Source organism: Peromyscus californicus, unplaced genomic scaffold (genome assembly GCF_007827085.1).
Source record: "Peromyscus californicus insignis strain IS unplaced genomic scaffold, ASM782708v3 Scaffold_9__1_contigs__length_137607984, whole genome shotgun sequence".
NCBI lineage: Eukaryota > Metazoa > Chordata > Mammalia > Rodentia > Cricetidae > Peromyscus > Peromyscus californicus.
In genome coordinates, this window is record NW_026294617.1 from 112255463 (window position 1) to 112280620 (window position 25158).

General features: G+C 41.0%; 2 protein-coding genes and 1 pseudogene across 17 annotated transcripts in view; 2 read left to right on the forward strand and 1 right to left on the reverse strand.

Moving 5' to 3' along the window:
* The window catches only part of LOC128105175 (sodium/hydrogen exchanger 9B2), a 57506-nt gene extending 32964 nt beyond the window's left edge, over window positions 1-24542 (forward strand). For 5 of the 12 annotated variants that reach the window (XM_052730112.1, XM_052730113.1, XM_052730114.1 and 2 more), the window contains 5 exons: window positions 381-489; window positions 4298-4434; window positions 8424-8644; window positions 17722-17797; window positions 24429-24540. In XM_052730112.1, coding sequence (XP_052586072.1) covers window positions 381-489; window positions 4298-4434; window positions 8424-8644; window positions 17722-17797; window positions 24429-24518 — 633 coding nt within the window. In that variant the 3' untranslated portion in view covers window positions 24519-24540. Of the gene's footprint in view, window positions 1-380; window positions 490-908; window positions 1984-4297; window positions 4435-8423; window positions 8645-12737; window positions 13251-17721; window positions 17808-24428 lie in introns of those variants that run through there. The other 7 variants (XM_052730116.1, XR_008216280.1, XR_008216281.1 and 4 more) reach the window with 7 other exon arrangements.
* Window positions 7870-8046, reverse strand: LOC128106856 (uncharacterized; annotated as a pseudogene).
* Window positions 24543-24757: 215 nt separating the features above from the next.
* The window catches only part of Slc9b1 (solute carrier family 9 member B1), a 50823-nt gene continuing 50422 nt past the window's right edge, over window positions 24758-25158 (forward strand). For 4 of the 5 annotated variants that reach the window (XM_052730120.1, XM_052730122.1, XM_052730124.1 and 1 more), the window contains exon 1: window positions 24758-24872. The gene's annotated coding sequence lies outside the window, so the exon portion shown is untranslated. The remainder of the gene's footprint in view (window positions 24873-25158) is intronic. The other variant, XM_052730121.1, reaches the window with a different exon arrangement.

The window sequence follows — 25158 nt, forward strand, 5'->3', positions numbered from 1 at the left end:
CCTCCTTCAGTGGAATTGCTTATTTGAATTATATTTGCATACTTTCCTTAACTATGTAGCACTAAGCAACCTAAAATTACTAGTCTTGATTTTTTTTTTTTCCTTTTTAGACACAGGGTAGTGTATCACATTCTGGTCTCAGATTTACTGTGTAATTAAGGCTGGTCTTGAACTCCCAATCTTCCTATCTCACAGGCTTGGAGTTCATCTGTTTGGCTTGATTTGCTACATTTGGCTAGGTTGGCTGCCTGGCCACAGAGCTCCAGGGATCCATCGATGCCTCTGATTTCTTACTGATCTCAAATCCATATCCCAAATGAAATAATTCAATTTTTTTGGCAGTTATAACTATAATAAAGTTTTCGTTTCTTCTCTTTTAGTCAGAGGTAGAAAAGATAATTGCAGTCACCTGGGACATTTTCCAGCCCCTTCTGTTTGGCCTGATTGGAGCAGAGGTATCTATTGCATCGCTCAGACCAGAAACTGTTGGTAAGGATTTCTCAGTGGTTCTTGGGCTAGAACTATATCTTTAAATCCTGACTTGGAATATCTTCCGTAGGTGTTTGTTTACCATTGTCACAGTTATATAAAGAATTATCTGTGATCTAAGTCTTTAGAGAAGTTGGCTAGAGAAAAATGCTTGATACTCTGAGTGAAAAATCAGGCCTACTGCCCAAAATAATGATGTTCATCTAGCCCTGTTCTGATCAAGAGCTAGAATTTTAAAGGTACTGGTTAGCTCTGTCATGTGTTCTCATGAATTGGAAATGCTTGGTATTTGTTCTTTATTCTACATTCAAACAGTATCATATTAAGATTGTCCCGATTGACAGCACTGCACTTGCAATTAATTAATTTGTAAATATCATTCCTCTCTTTACATCCCAATATTCTTCCACCCATACCAGGAATCCTATTTCCTGCCATCCTCTACTGAATTGCAAGTATTTCCCCTTATTTTTATTCATCTTTAAAAATGAGTATGCACAGATAGATGTAGCGCCTCTCTCTCTCTCTCTCTCTCTCTCTCTCTCTCTCTCTCTCTCTCTCTCTGTGTGTGTGTGTGTGTGTGTGTGTGTGTGTGTGTGTGGTGTGTGTGTGAATACAGGTGCACCCACGACCAAGCCGCACATGTGGAGGTTCAGGATTCAGTTCTCACTTTCCACCTTGTTGGAGCAGAATCTTTCATGTTGCTGCTGCTGTGCTGCATGTCCCAGGCGAGCTGGCCTAAAAGCTTCTGGGCCAAAAGCATCTCTCCCTCCCATCTTGCCTGAGGAATGCTGGTATTACAGATGCATGCCATGGTACCCAGCTTTTTAAGCGAGTTTCAAGGATTGAACTTGGGACATCAGCCTTGAGGAACTAGTACTTTTACACCATCTTCCTGGCCGTTTTTTATATCTGTTAATATGCCATCTACAGGCTTCTCTTTAGAATTTAAATTTTCTAATGTCACATTTCTTCAAAGAATATCCTTTCTTTCTGATACATACCAGACACGGGTGAAGTTTAACGACATTATGATAAGTGAAATAAGACAGCCACAAAAATGCCAATACTGTATCACTCCACTTATATGAGCAATATGTAACTAGAAACTAAGGCACGGTCACAATGGCATAAAATAAAAGTATGGGTTTCCAGGGCTGGGGGCTGAGGGAAATAGGAAAGTGCTGTTTAATGGGTATACAATTTAAATTTTGCTAATGAAAATGTTCTGGAGTTTGGTCACGCAGTAGTATAGATTTATTTAATGCTACTGAGCCCTGCACTTAAAAGCGGTAAAGATGGAGGATCTCTGAGATGGCACAGCAGTTCGAGAAGACTGCTACACAAGCCAGGACGCCCAAGTTTGAACCCACGAAGCCACGTCGAAGTGGAAGGGAGAACCAGCTCCACAAGGCTGTCCTCTACATGTCCGACCTCTAATTTCACATCGCGGCACAGACAGACAGACAGACAGACAGACCGATTTTTAAATTGGTAAAGGTGGCACATGTTATTAATATTATTAAAATTAAAATATACTGAAAAGTATAGATAGAGAGATAGACAGATAGATAGATAGATAGATAGATAGATAGATAGATAGATAGATAGACAGACAGACAGATAGATGCTTTCTCCGTTTCACTCACCCTCTCGCCTGGCACACACCCTCTTCTTCCCACCTTTAAACTTCTCAAAACCAGTGACAGCCTTCCAGCCATCCACATCCACTCCATCTCCTTTCTCAGTACCTATCCATCAGGCTTCTACTCCACCACACAGCCAATGGTGCTCATCAAGATTACCTGCCTAAATCCAGTCTGTGAATTGAATGCTCCTCCACATTTGTTGTTATTGTCTCTTTAAAACACTCCTCCACTGAATTCTGCTGTTTTCCTTCAGTCCCCCATTTACACTTTCTGGAGCTTAAATACTGGCTTTTATCTTTTTTCCCCCAACACCCTCACCCCATCGCTGTGCCCCTCACCAAGATCTCTGCTTTAACCTTGTCCACGCCACTGACATCAACTATAACCAGCCCAAATCAGCTTGTTTGTATCTTGTGCTGCAGGCAGTAGATGCTTTTGAAGATCTACTAGTCTAGGGAGCTGCTGTCCAACAGAGGGCTGTGGCTCCCTCCATCAAGACCCAGGGCTGCAACACAGCCTCTCATGCTGTGCACACTCTGATCTTGAGAAAGGGATTTCTCTTTCCTAAGCTGCAGACAGTCTCCAGCAGTCTGCTTGGGTTCTTCCTTCCATACTAGTTGATAAGTATCTTGAATAATATGTCTAGTCTTGTACTCTGCAAAGAAGTCACAGCTACTTTAATGAAAAGGTTGTTTTTGTTTTTGTTTTTGTTTTTTCACTTATCTATGCTTGCTTACTGGTTTGTCTGTACTCGACTTAACCACACCACATATATAAAGCAGATTTTTGTTTCTGACTTCTTCAAACTTTGAGGCTGATCAGCCCATAAAGTATATATTTTGTCTACCCACCACCTTGTTTAAAGTTTGGCATGCATTATATCATCAATTTTTTACATTATTTTATGTGTTTTGCCTATATGGATATCTTGTAGAATATTATTTTAAGATGTGTTACTTTTGTTTATGTTGCATTTGTTTAACTCAGTGAAGCTGTGTTATTTTGCCTGTCTAAAACACCTGATGATCTAATAAAGAACTGAACAGCCAATAGCAAGGCAGGAGAAAGGATAGGCGGGGCTGGCAGGCAGCGAGAGAATATATATAAGGAGAAATGTGGGAGGAGAAAGAAGAAGTAGCCAGAAAAGGAGGAGGACTCCAGGGGTCAGCCACCCAGCTCACAGCAAGCCATGGAGTAAGAGGAAGATTTACAGAAGTAAGAGAACAGGAAAAGCCTAGAGGCAAAAGGTAGATGGGATAATTTAAGGAAAGCTGGCAAGAAACAAGCCAACCTAAGGCCAGGCATTTATAAGTAAGAATAAGCCTCTGTGTGTGTTTATTTGGAGCTGGGTGGCAGGCCTCCCAAAAGAGGAAAAACAAAAACAGCATGGATACATGTGCACCACTTGTGTGCCTGGTATCTGAAGAGGTCAGAAGAAAGTGTTGGATCCCCTGAAACTGGAGTTACAGATAGTTGTGAGCCATCATGTGGGTGCTGGGAACTGAACCTGGGGCTCTGCAAGAGTAACAACTGCTCTTAACCACTAAGCTATCTCTCCAGCTTCACCTTATATCATTTAATACAGCCATGTTAAATCAGTGGTTCTCAGCCTTCCTAATGCTGTGACCCTTTAATCCAGTTCCTCATGCTGTGGTGACCCCCAGCCATAAAGTTATTTCTGTTGCTAACTGTAATTTTGCTACTTTTATGAATTGTAATGTAAATATTTGATATGCAGGATATCTGATTTTCAACTCCTGTGAAAGGGTTGTTCAACCCCCAAAGGTGTGACGACATACCACTGTGTTGAATAAACACATGGAAGAAAATGTGGATCTTGCTATAAAGTGTATGGTGTTGTGTCCGCCCAGTATATAATGTACTGACACTGGCTTGATGGATCTCAAAATATGAAGAAGGAAGAAACATCAACATCTAATTTAAATTTACTTTGCAAGAATTGAAATGTTTGATTAAATCCTGATTTTATAAAAGAAAGATTTTAAACAATGGTGTGATTGATCTTATTTATTGATTGATCAATTATATGCAACCATTTTTTGTATTTAATGTTTTAACATTATTCCTTATTGATAGTATTTTGAAATGTAATTTTTCCTGACATCTCATTATTTCTAAAACCTGAATATTTCTTTCAGGCCTGTGTGTTGCCACGCTTGGCACTGCAGTATTGATACGAATGTTGATGACATTTCTGATGGTGTGTTTTGCTGGTTTTAACATAAAGGAAAAGATATTTATTTCTTTTGCATGGCTTCCAAAGGCCACAGTCCAGGTAGGTAACAATTAACAGAAAGGTGTATCAATGTAACTTTCCTCTGTAAGACACCTTTAAATATTGAATAAGAAGACTTACCTAAGTTGGTAGAAGTAACCAGTTGGTAAATGATAGAAATAAGTGAGTGAATACATGGTTGAAAATTTGAGTATTCGAAGATTTTACACCAATCTACTCTAAAAGTTTCATTTGTGATGGCTCATTTAAATTTCTTTGGGTCACCAGGGTGAAGATTAAAAATCCAAAACCCCCATACAGACTAGAAAGCAACCATGACCAGAGAGGAAGATTTGAGTTTTTATCATTTAAAACACTAAGTCACCTGAAAAGAACCATTTTAACTCATCTTATCTCAGATTTCCCAAGAAGACAGGAGAAAGGGAGGGAGGGAGGGAGGGAGGGAGGAAGGGAAGGAGGGAGGGAGGGAAGGAAGGAAAGGAAGGAAGGAAGGAAGGAAGGAAGGAAGGAAGGAAGGAAGGAAGGAAGGAAGGAAGACAGGTAGACAGGCAGACAGGCAAGTAGGAAGGAGGGAGTGAGCATGGCTTGTCTTAATGTTTGGAAATCTTTCAATAGCCATATGATTGATGATAAATTACATTTGCCCAGATCTTTATACACAATGAAAGAAAGAGTAATTGAAAAGGAATTAAGGTTTTTTTGTTTTGTTTTTCAAGACAGGGTTTCTCTGTGTAGCCCTGGCTGTCCTGGAACTCTCTCTGCAGACCAGGCTGGCCTAGAACTCAGAGATCTGTCTGCTTCTGCCTCCCAGATGCTGGGATTAAAGGCATGGACCACTATGCTCAGTCTGAAAAGGAATCTAGAAATGCTTTACAGTGTTTACTCATCATCCATAGTTTCACTCTTTGTGGATTCTGTCACCCATGGTCTTTGTAGATTCTGGCAGCCATGGCCTAAAAATATTAAATGGAAAAGTGACAGAAATAAACATTTAAGTTTTAAAATGCATGCTGTTTTGAGTACCACAATGAAATGCTGCACTGGCTTGCTCCATCTTGCTTTGACTGCCTTTGTCCACCATGTCTGCCTTGTAGATACTGCTAATCATTTTACAGCTGTCTTAGCTATCAAATTGACTTTTGGAGTATCCTAATGCCATGGTCAAAAGATCCTTATTTTATTTAATAATAGTGCCAAAGAGCAAGAGTTGGGATTATAGCAATTTGCATATGTCAAAGAGAAGTCGTGAGGTTTTTCCTTAAAGTTAAGAAGTAAAAGTTCTTGACTTAATAAGGTAAAAATAAAGTATATGGAACATTTGATGCTATCTATGTTTTCATTGATCTACTGGGGACCTTGTCAATATCACTCATGATTAGGGGGAGACTCTTGTATTGATTTCCTAGATGAGTAGTTGATATTAACTTTCCACAGCTAGCTGAACCTCATGACAATAGCTTAGTCACGTGAATCAAAATTTGTACATTCAAATACACAAGTGATAAAGAGAGCACATACAGATAATCATTTGACATTGTTGAGCATTCATTTATCTGGATATCTGGAAATGCTAATAAAATTAGAATTGTATAGGTTATAATTTCTTACAAATATTAGAGATCTATGATTGTATTGTCTATTTTCAAACTAATTACATTACATAATTTAAGCATCCTAGAGACTATTTTGTAGTTATTGGAGTAGGCAGACTTTTATGGTTATGCAATGAAAATCAGATATGATGTTAATTTAGGGGATTATGAGGATGCAAACGTGCTGTGATTATATTCTAGGCTTCCTATGACTGTGGACTGGGATGTTAATTTAGGGGGATTATGAGGATGCTGTGATTACATTCTAGGTTTCCTATGGCTGTGAACTAGGACTCTATTCATTCCAGAGATTTTTTTTTAGTCAGTCTTTCCAAGATATCTAAAACCTAATGGTGAAGGAGAGTAGTGTAGAACAATAAATGGGATAATTTGTCTGACATAGTAGCTCCAGCTTCCACACTGCTAGTAACATTAGTAAGTAAATATCAAAACAATGACTTCATCTTTTTTTAATTTTTAAATTAAAGGCTGATACTCTCTTACCATGAAAACTATTTTTAAAATAGGATAAATTACATATATAGGATGCGTTGGGTATTGTATGTCTTGTGGAGGCAAACACAGTCACTCCTCAATATCCTCTGGGAATGAGGAATGAGTTTGAAGACCCTCCATGGATACCAAATCTGCAGATACTCATTCAAGATATTATAAAAAAGGTTATTGTCTACATATAACTTAAGCATATTTCCTATATGCTTTCAATCATCTCTTAATTACTTGTCATTGCTAAAACAATGTTCATGTATTATTTAGACAGTAATGATGAGATAAAAGTCTGTACACGCTCATACAGATGAAAATTTCTATGGTATTTCTGAGCTGCAGTTATTTGAATTTACAGATAAAGAACAGCTATAGAATGAATTATTATCATGTATGGAATTTTAGTTTTTCTTCTGTTGTCACTACATAAAAACAAGGAGGCTTATATGTATACACATATATATGTATACAAATATATATGTAGTTCTTAATAGTTTGGTTTATGATCTTTCATAGGAAATATATGTGTATATATTTTTTAAAGATATTTTTAAAATATCACATATTTTAAATCACAGTTTGGCATTCACACATATCCTAAAACATACACATACATATATACACAGCAGAACTGGAAGAAAAACATATATTGCAATTCAGAAGGTGATATTTTGCCAAAAAATTCATGAAATGTTCAATTACTTATTACATAGAATAAACCATAATAACAAAGAGCCTCACAAATAGCAGAGGAACTGAATGAGCTAGACTTTCTTTTCTTTCCAGTAGTCTAGCGTGGCCATTCCGGAGTTGACAAGGTGGCTGTCACTCTCGGCTTGTGCCTCTTACCCATAGGTTCAACTTGTGCTGCCATTTTCGTCCAGTGGGGAGGGGGCAGGCACGTGGGTTCGCTCTGTTTTGGGTAACAATCCACATCAGTGTCTCATCTCTACTCATCGCTCAGTGGTCAGAACATAGACATGCAGTTAATCTAAAGAGACTAGAAACATGAGATCTCTGTTTTGTCAGCAATATGACCAGCTGAAACCCGGGAGTTCTGGGATAGAAGAACAAAGGGGCTTCAGATACCTATGGACACCTAGATTCTGCCATTGTGTGACTGGCACACTTTTTCTCTCTTGCTCTGTTATCTTAGAAGCAAACATTGCTCTTCACTTGCTAGAAGGAGTTAGTCAGATGGATCAATGTACCTTTCCCTGTGTGAACTAATAGTATTGCATTTTGCTTCTAAGAGAAAATGAGCATTTTCACAATACATTCCAATAGATACATATTAAACAAAACACTACACCAACTGCTGGGGCAAAGAATTCACCAAATAACTAATGGATTTAACATTGTTTTGAAGGTCCCTACCATTTCGGTGTTTCATACTGTTTGAGAATTAGTGTATGCTCCATAGAAAACATACTGATCTAAAATTTTACTCACTTCTAAATAATAACTATAACCACTCCTGTAAGCTTTTTATTTATTAAAGTGATAAGAACAGGTACCAGACTTGATCTTAGCCAAAAGACTGAGACACGATAAGTATTTTCTTTATTGATACAAATTCTTAAAGTTAAAATAGAAAACGAACAGTAACTTCCAACTTTTGTAAGAGAAATGTATCATGTACAACAATATTTGATTAATATGGTGGGTCTGTTTTCCCCTAATATATTAAAATGTACAGACCTGTTACTACATGACCCATGTGTATCTATAACATAAATGTTACTCTCCATGTAAGGGCGGGGAGACTTTGTAGAAAATCAAACCAACTTCAATACACTTTGAAAGAAGACTAAGTTGAATTAGTCAAGCAAAAGGAAAAGCAGCTTGTTTTCCCAAATGATAAAATATGTCACTTAAAAAAATGTGCGCTTGTCTTACATTTCCAATCTTGTGCTAAAACTTTCATAGGCTGCCATTGGGTCTGTGGCTCTGGACACAGCGCGAACCCATGGAGAAAAGCAGTTAGAAAAATATGGAATGGATGTGTTGACAGTGGCATTTTTGTCCATCCTCATCACAGCACCAGTTGGAAGTCTACTGATTGGTTTGCTGGGTCCCAGACTTCTTCAGAAATTTGAACATCAAAATGAAGAGGAAGTTCAAGGAGAGACTTCAGCACACGTTCAGAGGTAAGAAAAGGAAACTGTTGATTGCAATGGCTAGAGAACTGTTTCCAGAAGCTAGCTGTATCAGGAGGGAAATTGAAATATATGATGTTGAGGTTCTAAATTAGGACCAAACACAGTTTGCAGTGGAGAAACAAAGGAAAGACCAAGATCCACACCTCTACTGTTCCCCAGAGCTTGCTCTCAGTTACTGTTAGCTGTTGGTTTCATGATTGGTGGTCTCCAGTCTCTTAGGCTGCAGATCAATTTTGGTTCCTCTTCCTTTCAACAGTTTCTGTCCCATTCCCCTGCTGCTCTGTCCTGTTCCCACCCTGTTTGCCTTGCTGCCTTCTATGAAGTGTTGAAACTGATTGGTCCTATTGACATGGGCTTTCTGCTCCTGGGCATCTCTAAGACTCGCCCATACCATAGTTCAGCACAGAGGTTAAAGACAGATCTGCACCATTGTCCTTCCAAGGCCCCAGGAAGCAGGAAGAAAGATGGAAACTGTGCTATTTATAGTCTTTTGAGACAAGGGCTCAGTATATAGTCCAAGCTGGCTTGGAATTTGTGATCCTCCTGGAGCTCTGAAGTGCTGGGATTATGGGTGTATACCACCACATGTAGCCTAGGTCAGTTTATTTCTAAGGAACTGATGTGGAAATTGGACATATCTTTCCTCTCTTTTGTATTAATGATTTTATCAACTATAAGGCGATAGAAAAGAGTCTCTGGCTCACCTTTAAGTCTTCAAGGAACAAAAGACTCGGAGGCCAGAGATATCATTACATTGAGTGCTACCACCACTTAACATCATATCTTACTAGGCATGGTGACTTATTTCCACAACCCCAGTTCCAAGGAGGCTGAGGCAGGAGGCTTGCCCACAAGTTCAAGGCCAGTCTGGGCTACAAAGTAGGTTCTAGATCAGCCTGGCTACACATAGAGACCATATCTCAAAAAAGCTTATAGGGACTAGGGATATAGCCCAGTCACTAAAGTGTTTGCTTTGCAGCATGGGGACTTCAACACCAATAAAAACACCTCAACACCAGTAAAAAACTGGATGTAGCAATGTAGGCCTTTAACTCTAGTGCTGGTGGGAGGCAGGAGTTGGAGGGTGGACAGAGATAAGTGAATCCCAGGGGCTTGCTAAGCAACCAGTCTAGCCAATCAGTGAGCACCAGGTTTAATGAGTGCTTCTGTCTCAAAACCTCAGTAAAGAGTAATAGAGCAAAATACTCAGCATTGACCTCCAGTCTCCACACAACCATGCAGAGCACACATACAAATACACAGACACACGAACACACGAGCACACACACAAACACACACACACAGCAAAACCTTTACAAGAGCTCTCAGAAAAGATACCTTCTTTTTCAAGAAGTTATAACATGCCAGAAGAGAAGGAATGAGAGGAAAGTCCTACCTGCATAGACCACAATTTATACCACATTCCAACAGAGCATCTTTGACCTTGTATATCACCCATTAGTTCTTCATTCTAGGTCACCTGTTGCCTAGTGAGTAACCGTGTTCAAATACAGTTTTCAGTTTCATGGTGTTGTGCACGTACCTCAGGTGTTTGTTTTTTACTTTTCATACCCAAGGTAACTTTTTTCACCTAGAATTCAAGGTGCATTTTAATCTTGCAGTATATTTGACATGTGTGGTAAGTAGGCGAATTGTGGCTGTTCTGACCCCATCCTGTGAACTGCAAAGGGGGGTCATGCGTGGTAGTTCACATCTGTAACCCCAGTTCCGTCTGCTCTTCTCTTATAGACTACTGTTGTAGGCTGTTCTCCTGTGACATTTAGGTTCCAAACTCTGGTTCTAACTGGTTCATTTAGATGTCAAAAATTATAATTCTGTGGCATAGTGTTTAGTATTTCCTGAATCCTGTGCTCAGAGTATTGACTAGATTTATACCAAAGGTTGGATATGTGGTAAAGGTTGAAGCAAACATTATTGGTTAGGTACACTTTGATGGTCACCATAAACCTAATGTCTATCTGTTTATCTATTTTTTCAGACTCTGAAACTACATCTGGTCAACAAATACAGTTATTTCTGGGTATCAGTAGATTAGTTCCAAAGCCCCCTCAGATACTAAGATCAATGGATGCCAAAATTCTTTATACAAAATACTGTATTTACATATAACATGTACATGTCCTCCTACCTTTTATTTAATTTAAATTATATTTTAATAGATTTCCTGTATATTTAATTATGTATTTGTGTGGGGCATAAACGTGACAGCCAATTGTAGAGGTCAGAAAAGAATCTCTGTACCCACTAGGTAGAGTTTGGGGATGGAATTCAGGCCATCAGGCTAGGTGGCAAGTACCTTTACCCCATGAAAGAACTTGCAAACCCAATATCACACTTTTTAACACACACAATGGACTAACTCATGTCAAGCTTGAATCTCAGGCTTTGTGAGAATTCCAAAATTTCACTTTTTGAGGAGCCCTTCATCTTCCTTCCATAGACATAAAGCATTTACATCTCTACGGGTCCATCACTTCTGGAGCACAGAATGGTGTTGTGATAGTCAGCATCCCCCTGCAAAAAGTCCATCTTCTCAGCTTTTACCCAAAGGTCATTTTGTCCTTCTTTCAGGAACTAACTACCAGTTCAAAAAGAACAAAGATTTGCTTGACACCATTACAACAACCTTATGTAATCCTTTTTTTTAAAAAAAAGTTCTTTTATTACATTTATTTGGAGTGTGTGTGTGTGTGTGTGTGTGTGTGTGTGTGTGTGTGTGCGCGCGCACTCATGCCATGGAATGTATTTGGAAGTCAGAAGACAGCTGACAGGAGTTGGGTCTCTCCTTTCACCATGTGAGTCCTAGGGATAGAACTCAAGTTGGTAGTTTTTGTGATGAGTGCCTTTAACTGCTGAGCTATCTCACTGGCTCTGATCTTTTAAAAGAAGGTCGAAAACGACTTTCAATCTTTATACATGTATCCAAATCATGTGGAAGGTGGAAAGGTATTGTAATAGACAGGACAAGCTCTCATTGCCACTGAAGAAATGGTTGCAATGTGAATTAGACCTTGTATTGGTCAGCTTTCCATAGACGTCACAAGCTACCTGAGAATAAAGTCTACTTATAGAGAAGACATCATTTTAACTTAGAATTTTAAAGGTTTTAGTCCACAGCAGTTAACTGCATTGCTTTTGAGCCTGGGGTAACGGCGAGCACATGGCGTGGAGTGTGTGATAGGGCAAAACTGCTCACTTCACTGCTAGTAATCAAAAGGAGAGAAGATTGAGCCTGGGTTCCCAAATCCCTTCAAAGGCACATATCCAGGGTGCTAACACCTCCCTCCGGGACACACTTCTTATTGCTCCCTTTAGTATATGGGCCTTTGGAGGACATTTTAAATCCAAGCCATAGCAGATCTTTATGATGAATTTAAAAAGAGACAGGGACAGTGTGGTGGTTTGAAAGAAAATCCCCCAAAGGGAGTGGCACTATTAGGAGATGTGGCTCTGCTGGAGTAGGTGTGGCCTTGTTGGAGGAAGTGTGTCACTGTGGGGGTGGACTTTGAGGTCTTTTTTGCTCAGCTCAGTGCTACACACAGTTGTTTCTGCTGCCTGAGTGAGGATCAAGATGTAGAACTCTCAGCTCCTCCAGCATCATGTCTGCCTGCACACCACCATTGCCACCCGCCATGGCGATAATAGACCAAACCCCTGTACTGTAAGCCCGCCCCAATTAAATATTTTCCTTGATAAGAGCTGCATGGTCATGGTGTCTCTTCACTGCAATAGAAACCCTGACTGACACAGCCAGCAAGCTAGGTCAGGAGGTAAAGGTGCTTGCCTGACAACCTCAGTTTGATCCTGGATCCAATATGGTAGAAGACAAGAACCAGTTCCATCTTGTTGTCCTCTGAACTCCATACACCACATTGTGGCATGCAAGCACATGTGAGCACATGCAAGCACAATAAATAATAAATAAATAGATAAATAAGTTAAATAGAATACAAGATTCAGGTGTAAGAGTTGTTTTGTGTCAGGAAAAAGATAGGAAATGCAGTTGTCCATCTAAGTAGCTTGGTCTTTTTCCAATAATAGTTCTTTCCATCTGTTTTAGGAAGCCTGGGGAGTCCATTACAGAAGCTTGATGTACCTACCACGTTTACCATCCCAACCCAAAGGTTTGGGCTCACCTTCAACCAAGACAACTCTATTTCCCTTCGTTTCAGATGAAACATTTCCCATGAGATTTCATAAGCAAAAAATTAAAAACATTTATGCTGCTAACAGTACCTCAGGGATTTGCTTCCTGAGAGAGATGGGGGAATAGGCTACTTTAGAAAATGAGAGAAGATAATTTTAACAAATGAAACATTCACCATTTTGTTAAAAGTCTTGAAACATTTCTTCTTATAATATTAAAAAGTTTTCACAACAAAAAGCAATGAAATTTTTTTTAAAAATTGGAACTCTGCTGTCCTTTCATGAACATCCAAAGTAGGAGTTTTTTTCTTTTTTTAAATCTATGTGGAGCCGGGCGGTGGTGGCGCACGCCTTTAATCCCAGCACTCGGGAGGCAGAGCCAGGCGGATCTCTGTGAGTTCGAGGCCAGCCTGGTCTCCAAAGCGAGTTCCAGGAAAGGCGCAAAGCTACACAGAGAAACCCTGTCTCGAAAAACCAAAAAAAAAAAAAAAAAATCTATGTGGAATGAAAGTAAAACTGTCTAAGGGAACAAGGGGGACTGATGGGAGAGGGAGGGGCCAAGAAGAGGGAGAGTAAAGGGCACATGCATGCCAGTGTCCATATACATGTAGCAAAACCAGAGAACATGAAAAGAATGAGAAAAGCAGGAGATAATGGGATTTAAAATAAGAGACACTGTTCTTAGGTGAGAACAGAACATGACTACAGAAATTTTCCCAATTTAATTTTTTTCAACTTAGTGTAATTCAAATCAGAAGCTAAGGAATATTTTTTTCTGGTAGAACAAGAACAGCTAATAGAATCTATCTAAATTAGAGGTGCTAAGCAATTCTTACCATATTTCCCAAGGTTTTTCAGTTTGTTCAAAATACTTGGAAGCTATCACTATTTCTACTCACACATCTTTGCCCAGGTGTGATGTGTCTGGTACATGGAGTGAGTTCTCACGCTACTCCATTCTAAATCAGTTTCTTCCAGTGCTAGTTTTCTGAGACAAGATGTATTTAGACAGTATGTTACATGACTATTTTCTTTCATTACATCATGATCAAAAATACTTGTGCAATTTTTTTTCTTTTTGCACATATTGAAGTTTTCTTTTTGGTATCATAAACAGGTTTTTAACAGTTTGTTTCAAATTTCAAATAGATCAATGGGAAGGAAAAAAGTAGCCTATAGATGGACACACTCACATGCAGCCATGTGACCTTTGAGAAAAGGACAAAGGGACCTCAGTGGGGAGAGAATGACCCATCAGCTATTGATGCTGGACACCTGGACACCCATGAGCATTTCATAAGCCAGGAGTGACAGCGTACAGGTGTGGTCCCAGTTGCTCAGGAGGCTGAGGCGGGAGGATGGCATGCTCTCACTAGCCCAGAACCTGCCTGGCCAACATAGCAGGAGCACTTCTTAAAAGACAAAATAAGTTATGGACATAAATGAAGATAATACAGGAGAAAACACACGTCACCTTGGATTAGGTAGTGACTCTTTACATACAAATCAAAAGCACAGTCCATAGAATTAAGCACAAATATATCAAACTCTATTCCTGTTCAGAAGTTCTGCTCTCCAAGACTCTGGCCTGGGATGAGGGTGACTCAGCAGTTATAGAGGACCCTAGTGTAATTAATTCTCAGCACCCACATAGTGTCTCACAATCATCTGGAACTCCAGTCCCAGGGGATCTGGCACCCTCTTTTGACTGCTGTAGGTACCAGGCACACATGTGGTGCACATACACCAGCGGTTCTCAACCTTCCTAATGCTGCGTCCCTATAATCCAGTTCTTCGTGTTGTAGTGATCCCCAACCGTAAAATTATTTTCCTTACTACTTCATAACTGTAATTTTGCTACTGTTACAAACCTTAATGTAAATATTCATGTTTTCCAATGTTCTTAGGCAATCCCTGCATAAGGGTTGTTCTACCCACAAAGGGGTCACAAACCACAGGTTGAAAACTGCTGACACATACACATTTTTTGCTGGGCGGTGATGGTGCACACCTTTAATCCCAGAACTTGGGAGGCAGAGGCAGGCAGATCACTGAGTTTGCAGCCAGCCTGGCCTACAGAGTGAGTTCCAGGACAGCCAGGGCTATACAGTGAAACCCTGTCTCAAAAACAACAAGAACAAAAACCAAAACAAAACAAAAGAAGTTGTCTGTTTTTTAAATTAAAAAAAGACCGGCTAAAAGAATAAAAAAACACAGATTTGAGCGAAAACACCTACATATCCAATAGATTACTAATATCCAAAATACACAAAAAATGCTTTTTCTTTTCTATTTCTGAAAAATACTTTTTCTTTAATGAAATATTTTTGAAATTTTTATTAAATTTACAGAACTCTTAAAACTCAGCTGGAAGGAAATCGAACAGTCTGGTTTGAGCATGGGCTTTAAAAAGGGCTGTCTAGACGGCTCCAGGTCCAGATGTTTGCCACCAAGCCTGAGCCCCGAACCCACGTGGTGGGAAGGAGAGAACCAGCTCTGGTTAGTTGTCCTCTCACCTGTGTAGACACACAACTACGTGTGCCCACCCTGATCCTCCCACCAAACAAAGAAGTAATGTAATGACCCTGGGAAAAAGATGGGAATGGATCAGGTAGCTCTCTCAGAAGACAGACAAGTGACAGATAAGATGGCCACGTATCATTAGGGAAGTTACACATTCAATAAAAAACTATCACATACTTCTTGTTATGTTCTTATGTTAGAATGAACAAAATCTAAAATACTTGTAAACAGTAAATTCTAACAAGGACATGGTCAACAGGCCCCCTCACTGCTGATAGGAATGCAAAGTAGTGTGGCCATTTTGAGAACGATTTGATAGTTTCTTAGTAAAATAAACGCATTTATCATGTGTTGAAGTGATTGGCTCAATGTATTTACTCAAAGGAGTTAAAAATGTATATATACAAAAAGCTATTCATGTATGTTTCTGGTATTCATAATTGCCAAAACTTAGAAACAATCAAAATATCTTCCCACAGGTGAATGGATAAACCTCCATACACTATTAATAAGAACTGTTAGAAAAAGAAATATTTTTTAAAGAAAATGAAAAGCACAGTCAAAACAAACAAATAAATAAATAAAAATGAAAGAGGTGGAGCTGGGCATGCAGCTTAGCTGGCGGAATGTTGGGCAGCATGTATGAATACAAGGCTGGTCCCAGCATCCAATAAACCAGATGTAGTGGTCCAAGCATGTATGCGCAGTACCTTATGACCTGGGCTCACAGACAGCGACACTGATTGTTCAAGATGCCAGCATAAAGTAAGACTGAAGAAGACAGTCTTGAAAAGGGGGGATTGGAGTTTAATCTCAACTAGAGAACTGTCTTATTGACAAGTCTCTTCCAAAACCCTCAAAAGTTGAAGACAAGGCATGTTTACTAAAGCAAGCACTCAGCATTAGGAGCTTCGTAAAACAGAGAACAGCAATGCCAACCAGCGAGAGCCTTCCACAGACACAGGGAGAAACTAAAGACCTGGACAACCAGTTGAAAAGGCTACCAATACTACCAGTTACACTTGCGTTCCTCTGAGTGCCCTCTGTAATAAGTTGACATTCATCCAGCCGGTGTGCGGCAAGCACTGGGCTACTGCACTTATATCCTACACTCTCCTCCCTATACATCCCCCGCATGGCTGCTGTTTTATCCTCCTTTCCCATATAAGAGCATGGGTAGGTTTGCCATTTTGTAGGTCTTGCTTAATTCAGCTAAATGTGATATGCCATAGGTGTTTTAAAACCATTCTGGCAGTTGATTTTTACTGTTTTGAGTAAGGATTTCATGTAACTCAAGTTGGCCTTGAAGTTGCTAGGTAGCCAGGGATAATCTTGCATTTGTGATCATTTTTCATCCACACTACTTATGTTGGGGTTACAGACATGTGTCACCATGTAGGGCTTTATGATGTGCTAGAGGCTGAAGGCAGGTCCTGTTGGTATGTGAGACAAGCACTGAGCAGCATACCCAGGCCTGTGGCATGGGAGACAAACATTCAAGTGACTGCCCAGCCCCCTGCTGGACTGGTTGTTTTCTTCCTCCTCCTCCTCCTTCTCCCTCCTCCTCCTTCTCCCTCCTCCTCCTTCTCCCTCCTCCTCCTTCTCCCTCCTCCTGTTCTTCCTTCTTCTTCCTCATCCTCCTCCTTCTTCCTTCTTCTCCCTCTTCTTCTTTCTTCTCCTCTTCTTCCTTCTCCCATCTCCCTCCCCCTCCTGCTGCTCTTCCTCCTCCTCTTCCTCCTTGTCTCCCCATCCTCTTCTTTCCTAACCAATATGACTGTTAAGAATCACTCAGCTCCAGGTAATTCCAGCAGCAAACAAACACAAAACACTGTCGAGCAATGATCAGAAGTTTCTGCCCCCACAGAGTGCAGAGGAGTCACCCTGAACCAGCCTGGAAGGACCAGCTCCTGGTCATGCTCTGCTCTGCCCTGCCCGTGTGCATCCGACTCTCAAACCCACACCACAGCTGCTGCTCAGAAAGGGGAGCAGAAGCCAGAACCTTCTGAGCGGCATCACCTTGCCTTCAGGAAAGAAGCCCTCAGAAAGTGCAGCCTCATCTCCATGGCCAGATCTGTGTGACTGGCCAGCCCTGGCAACAAAGGAGGCTGGGAATTGGATAACTTTGTTTGGTAGCCTTCACAGTGCAAGAGGCCACGGCAAAGGGTGCCAAACATGTCCTGAGTACCCTGGTTTATGTAGGACATTCCCACATGACCTACATAGTCACTCTGCCTAATCACACCAATCAGATTAACTAACCCACAAGTCTCTGGCCAACCAAGAGAGCACACCAGATCTAGTCCTTCCCTTTTGGCTTCATAGGTGTTTATTTCAACCAACTTGATTTCCTGTTGTTTAACTCTGTTCCTTTTCAGACTTCCATTCCAGCTGGGGGCACTCTACCACACCCAGGCCCAGTATAGCCAAGATGCTCGTGTGCTGCAGCTGAAGGTGTGTTTGTGTTAGACCTGACCACACGTGACAGATGAGTGCCAGAACTAGACCTTAGCCACAGGGAAGTTTTCTCTTCCTCTCTCAACCCCATCTGGATTCAGGGCTGGGACTATAGAAGGTTCAGTGCCTGGGGTTCCTTGACCGTTGTCCTGCCGTCTGCACCTGCAGTTTCCTGGGCCTTCCATCTCACTGGCTGAGTACTACGTGCAAACAAAAGACAGGGGCTTTGAGAAGCTAAAGAAAATGGTTTCATCATCTTAGATGAGCTATGATAAGCATATATGAAGAGTTCTCCTAAGTCAGTTTATTCCCCCAGTTTTGTTTCTTTGAGACAAGAATTATTTAAACAGCACGTTTAAACACTTTCTTTTATTACATTATGGTCAAAAATACTATGTATGGTGAGAGACAGGATCTATCTTTTTTCTTCTGTATGTCAACATCCAGTTTTCCCAGCACCGTTTGTTGAAGAAGCTGTCTTTTTTTTATGGTGTGCATTTTTAGCTTCTTTGTCAAAAATTAGGTGATGGTAACTGCATGGGTTTACAATGGGATCCTCTGTTATGTTCTATTGGGTATTTTTGTTAGTGCCAGGACTGTGCTGTTTTTCTTACTGTGGCTGTCCAGTAAAATTGAAGTCATGGATGGTAACATCTCCATCACTGTTCTTTTTGGTCAGGTTGCTTTGGCTCTCCAAGGTCCCTTGGACTTGAGTTTTATACTTTTGTTCTGCTTCTGTGAAGAATGGCTTTGGCTTGAGGCAGGGGGTGGGGCTTGGACCTGCCTCTACTGAATATAAGGCTCTGCTGACTCCCCATGGGAGGCCTTACCTTATAGGAGTATCGGGGGTGGGCTGGGGGAGAGGCTGAAAAGCAGGAGGAGGGAAGAGGGGGATCTGTGATTAGTATGTAAAATGAATAAAAAATTTTTTTAATAAAAAAGTATAAGATGAAATACACTCAAAAAAAAAGAATGGCTTTGGGCTATTAATGGGGCTTTATTGAGTCTATATTTTGCTTTTGGCAGTATAGACATTTTCACAAGGTGAATTCTTCTAATCCATGAGCATGGGCCAGCTTTCCATCTCCTAGTGTCTTCAATTTGTTTCTTGATTTTTTTCAAAGTCTTTATTGGTTAAGTTTATTCTAAGTATTTTTTTCCTGAGGTAATTATAAATGGGCTGCTCTTTCTTGTTCCTCAGTATGTTTATTTGTTAATATGAAGGCTACTGTTCTTTGTATGTTAATATTGTATTCTGCCTTTGCTGAAAGTATTTATCATATCTAAGAATTTTCTGGTGGAGTCTTCAGGATCTTTTGTGTACAGAATAATATCTGTAAATAAGGATAACTGGACTTCTTTTTTTACTGTTTATATCCCATTTTATGACTTTTTAATTGATTCTTTGTGGGTTTCATATCATGCATCCTGATCCCATTCATCTCCCCATCCCTTCATATCTCCCCTCTGCTCTTGCAACCTCCCCCCACAACATAAAATAAAATTTAAAAGAAAAACAAACAAAAAACCCACAAAGACCAAAACGAAAACTAACACACACACACACACACACACACACACACACACACACACACACACACACGTACGTCTCAGTGTGGAAGGTGTAGTGTGGCCCAGTGAGTCACTCTGTATACACCTTAATCCATATATCTTTACTTGTAAGAGTTCATTGCAATGAGTCATTGGTCTGGTTCGAGGCTTCTGGCTTCTGTTGCACCCTTGATTCTGGGCCCTCACTATGACCCCTCTTGGACATCCTGCAGCTTTGGATTTGCAGGTCCAACCCCTTCACATGCTCTAGTGGTTCATAGATGGGGTGGATGCTGGGGTGGGCCAACATATAGCCCTGGTTCTGGGCCTGGGTGGTAGCTGGGTTGGTCAGCCTGCCAGTTTTCCCACATCCCTTGGTCTGACATGGTCACAGGTGGTGGCCCAGCCTCTGGGCATCCACAAGGCCCTCAGTGGTAACAGGAGCCATGAACATCAACATAGACCACCACAGGTGCATTAGGGCCATAGACCCAGACATGGCCCTTGGCAGCAGCCCAGGCACAGATATCACCATGGCCCTGGGTGACAAGAAGGCCACCCATGTCACCTGATTCCTCACCAACCTCAACTCTTCAGATCTGCCTCTCTCCTCAGCACATGACCCTTTCTGCCTCTCTCTCCCATTTCCCTACCATATACTCGTTCATCATAATGGTGCACGATTGCCTGGTGCTGGCTGGTGCTTGATCTCTGCCCGCCTGGGAAAAGTGTCCTGGGGCAGAGCTGTAGCTGTCCCCCATGCACCCAGAACTCATGGTGCTGCGTTTAGATGCCTTTTATCTACCTCTTTTATTGTTCTAGCTCCATTATACTGAATGAAAGAGGAAAAGTGAATACTTGCCTTATTCCTATGAATTAACACCAATACTTATTTAACATTTTCATAAAACAGACAAGGAAAGAATGCTGCAACTTTTCATGAAGACAGTATACCCTGATACCAAAGACACAAGAGAGAAACAACAGAGAGGGAGAGAAGGAGAAGGAGGGAGGGAGGGAGGGAGGGATAGAGAGAAAGAAAGTTATAAACCGTTCTCCCTAATGAACACAGATACAAAAAAAAAAATCTTAGTAAATTATTTCAAACCCAGTTCTGCCTTGTGGTGTAGAGTGGAGCGTGGTGGTGCATATGTGAACAGAGGTGGAACGCCAGGTGTGTGTGCCTAGTACAGGTGTGGAGTGCTGTGTGTGCATGTTACTGTTAGTTAGGGTGGGGTTTTCCTTGTTTTTGTTTCAGTCCTCAAAGTTCTGGACTGGGTTAGCACTCTTGAGAGGCTAAGAGTCATCCGATATGTACACTAGACAATATTATGCCTGCTCAAAGCACTTGAGCTGTGATTTGTTTTTTTTTTTTTTTTTTCCAGAAAGAGTTTCACTGAGTAGCTCTGGCTGGCCTGAAACTAGCTATGTACAGCAGAGTGGCAGTGAACTCAGAGGTCACTGGTATTAAAGGCGTGCGCCACCACGCCTGGAGGAGCTGTGGCTCTTGAACTTGCCAGGCATCAGCTTCTTGTCTCACTCTTGTTACTTTGCTCCAGACACTGGCAAAAAAAATTTTTTTGTCACCAAAACAGTAATGGCAGGAAGCTGTCCTGTCTTTAGCCTCCCAGTGAGAAACCAAAGCCACTCAGCAGACAGAGTGGAGCAGGTACCTGACACAGGTCTACTCTATTTTCCCAAAAAGACCCACTCCCTCTGCCATGGACCCCTCTCTTGGCAGTTACAACTGCTGCACAGTCTTCTCGTGGATGCTGGCTTACTGAAGTCAGGCCCTCTGCATCCACGATGCCCTAGGGATGTGGGCAAGATGACTAATGCACATTGTGTGTGTCCTAGCATATGAAGTTTTCAGGGCTACAGCCCCATAAACTGCGTTTTCAGAGCTTCCACAGAAGGCATTATAGAATAAGCTGAATGGCATGAGTGGCCCAGGACTCAGTCCCGGGTCTTACATGAAAAGTTGCTGTGTGAATACGGAAGCTGGCACTCGACTGCTTCTCATATGAATTCTTGTCCTTCCAGCTGAGTTTGGATGTAGAACTAGAGTCTAGAAAGTAGATGATTTACCTGAGGCTTCAAAGGCAGTGTGTGAAGCCAAGGCCATCTTCTTGCTATTTTTCTTGGCTTTCTGTTGGCAAGGCTCTGGGCTCAATCCCTAGCACTGCACTAAATAAATAAAGACACCCACCCACCCCCACCAGAGACTGAGTTAAAGAATGATCTCATTTCACAAATATTCATACATTCTTACCGGTTCCTTTTTTAAACTTTATTGAGTCATCTGCATGGATATAGAGAGTTAGGCAGGGACTGGAGTATAGTATGTCCAATTGTATTATTAAGCTTGGCTGATACTGGCTGTGTTGAGTAAAGCTGGCTAATTTCTGTAGATTTTAGTTTTCTCACTTAAGTATTAAAGATATAAGGCTTGGAAATTTCTAAACATGTTCTCAACTTTTATTATCCCATTGATCTGTGACTCTAAGTAACTTGGAAAAACATTCTGTTTTGGGATACTTCCCTCAATTTAAAATTTTTCTATCCCTTATACCCAATATCTCAGACAAATTATTAATATTTCTTTTGAACTTTCTCTAGGACAAAGTAGTTTAGTATTTGGATTTAAAAGACTTATATGAACACAATAAAAACAATTAAAGCATTTAATTGACTCTTGAGAAATAGTGCACTTCAGTTAATTTTATGGATATCTGAACCTATCTTATTGAATACCATTTTTTAAATATAGCATTCCCTTTAATGAAAATCTCTAAATTATGCTATGTAACAATGCCTTTCAAAACAGAAAAATCTTCCTATATAATTTTTTTCCTTTCATTATCTGGAGGATGCAGAATCGCCTTTTCAAACATCTGATATTACACAGAAGGTCTTTCAGGTACAATTTAGGTGTGATGGTCTTTATGGACATTGATTAAACATTCATTTGGTGTTTGAGTGAAGGAAACACAACTTGACTAGGCTTTTTAAAAGGGGGCTTTATTGACTTACCTAACAGAAAAATATTTACTTCCAGATGTTCGGATAATGTGGTTATCAAATTGCAGGTGGATCATTATCTTTCCCTATTGAGACTGGACTGTCCTCTATGGCTACTTAATTATTTAGATTCTTCTTGGGAGTCAGAGGGATTGTCAACATCCAGGTTTAGCAGTCCCACAGAAAGAGAACCCTTTCACAGTGATTTCCATACACACTACACACTGGCTGTCACTCACTAAGAAGGAGTTATGTCTCCTGTGTGAAACCTTTTCTTGACAGGGGAAGAAGCTGTCTCATTACTTGTGCTGTCCTCATCCCTGGAGTGTGGGAGCTGGAGAGGGAAGGGCGGCCTCATATAGATCACATGGGTAGAGAAGAGAGGGTGTGTGGATTCCAGAAAGAATGAGCATGGGGCTATTTGGGATGCCAAAGCTACAAATATCCCCTGTGAAAACCTACTCATCCCAGCACATTCCCCTCTCAGATCACTCCTTTCCACCTCTCTGTGTCACCTGTCATTCATGCTGCTCTTGGTTGGCCTTTATCATCACACTCTCTTCCATCAGGTGTGTCTCGTCCCCTGGCAGGGTTTCACAGTGTATCCCTGGCTGTCCCAGAACTCATTCTGTAGACCAGGCTGGCCTGGAACTCACAAAGATCCACCGGCCTCAACCACCCCCGCCCCGCCCAGTGCTGAGATTAAAGACGTGTGCCACCACCACCTGGCTCCAAATTGTAATTTATAAAATCTCTTCGGAGAGTTTGCAAACAAGGTGATCAAGGTCATTCAAATTATTTCTAGAGAAGAGATAATGGGCCCTGAGTGGAGTCTTAAGAAAGAATTATAGAATCTGATGGCTTATTTATGGACCTTAAAAGTCATTTTCGCACTTTAAAATTTTTCTTTGCAAATCTGCCTTCATGCTAGAAATGTACTAATATAAATCACAAACCCAATGAGCATAAACAGTAGATATCATGAACATGGTTGCTTTAACTAAAGAAAAGACTTTTGATGTTTCCCTAAATTTAAATGGATTTTTTACAAGATAGATATTTCATTTTACTTTTCTGTTCACAGCACCTTTCTGACTTCAAATACACACTTTGACATCCATGATTATGGGAGAATAGGGATTTTTTTAAAATAAAAAAACTCTATAAATTCCTACATATAGCATACATTGTACAGCATGTTAAGTTGTGATTGTCATGTTTAGAACAATCACAATTACACGAAGCTCTCAAATGTTTCGTTTTAACCATCCGTTTCTGTATGTAAATAATGTCATACCTGTTCTTCAGGGGTGGCCAACGTGGTTGACGCTGAGTATTGACAGAGGTGATTTGTCCGCACTGCCTAAGAATTCCTATGTAATTCAACTAACAAGAAGGGTAGAGCAATGAAAACAGTGACGGTTATATCCTCGTGATCTAGAGTTGGGTTTGAAGCTAGTGAACCTAGTGTGGTGAAGCCACCTATAATCACAACCCTTGGGAGACCGAAGCAGGATGCTAATGAGACCTGTTCCCCCGCCCCCCAAAAAAACCCAAAATCAAAAAACAAAACAAAACGAAGAGATATTGGCCTTGCAATAAGGTTAAAAGAAGTATTAAAATAAAATCCATGTGATTAAGGATTTCAGAGCGAGGGTCTCGGCCAGGAAGCCCTTTAAGGGTCCCGCCCCCGAGCCCCGCCCTTCTGCTTCCGGGAAGTCGCAGCCCGGTTTCCGTCCTGGAGATTGGGTCCCTGGCTCTCCTGACGCCCCGGCCTGCGCGCGGCTCCTGCGGCGACGACGGTTGCTGGGTGCCTGGGCCGGTGAGACTTGCTAAAGGAATTGTAGGTCTGCCCAGTTTTCTCCATTCTTCCGCTCCAGGCCCTCGGATACTGTTCCTGCTATCACCTCCGGTTCATTAGCTCAGGAAGGCCTCCTCCTTCCCTTCGCTTCCCTTCTCACGTGGCTCATCGCACTGGAAGCCCCCTTCTGTCTTCTTCCTGATTCATTCCTTTCCTCTCTCAGCGTGCGTCTCTCGTTTTTCTTTCTCTCAACAGCCCTTGAAAGTAAGACAAGAAGAAATCTTCCTATCAAGACTGACAGCAAAATTAACCCACTGGGCAGACGCCGTTTTGTACAAATGGTGAATCCGGGGAGATGAAGCTTCACGTGCCCCTGTGATTACAGATGTGTTCCAGAATTAGTTTCTGATTTCCAGAAGAAGCCTTTCGTTCCTTCCCCCACACCACCGACCGGAATTCCTCTTGGACTTATCACAGTGGACAAGCAATTAACCATCAATGCTTTTGAAGGATTAAGGACTGTAATCGCACGCACAGTGTGTCAGGCACAGCATTCAGGAGTCCTGACGGTGCTCTGTGGTGGCGCTGTTCTTGGAATACTACCCTGTTAAGATGCCTTAAAAGCTTGTCACTACTAGGTTGTAAGGTTCCCCGCAGGAACGCAAGGTATCTTAAAACTGCAAACTCCTGAAAGATCAGGTAGGTTGAGCAGTTTTCATACTGTCAAAAAGAATGCTAAATAGTTGCCTTTAAAATTGTTTTTTGCGTATTTAGAGTCCAGTCTTATGTATGCTTTCCCACACAGTACCTCAAACCCCAGGAAAGATCAAATTGATGGATGGAAAGATGCAGTTGGCACCTAGGAAGGCAATCTCTCATACTTCTGATTTTCCGCTGGGATAAATTGAATTCAATGAGTCAAATAATTGTGGAACAGTATCAAAAAAAATCCTTATTATTACATGTGGGGAAATCATTCCCCATT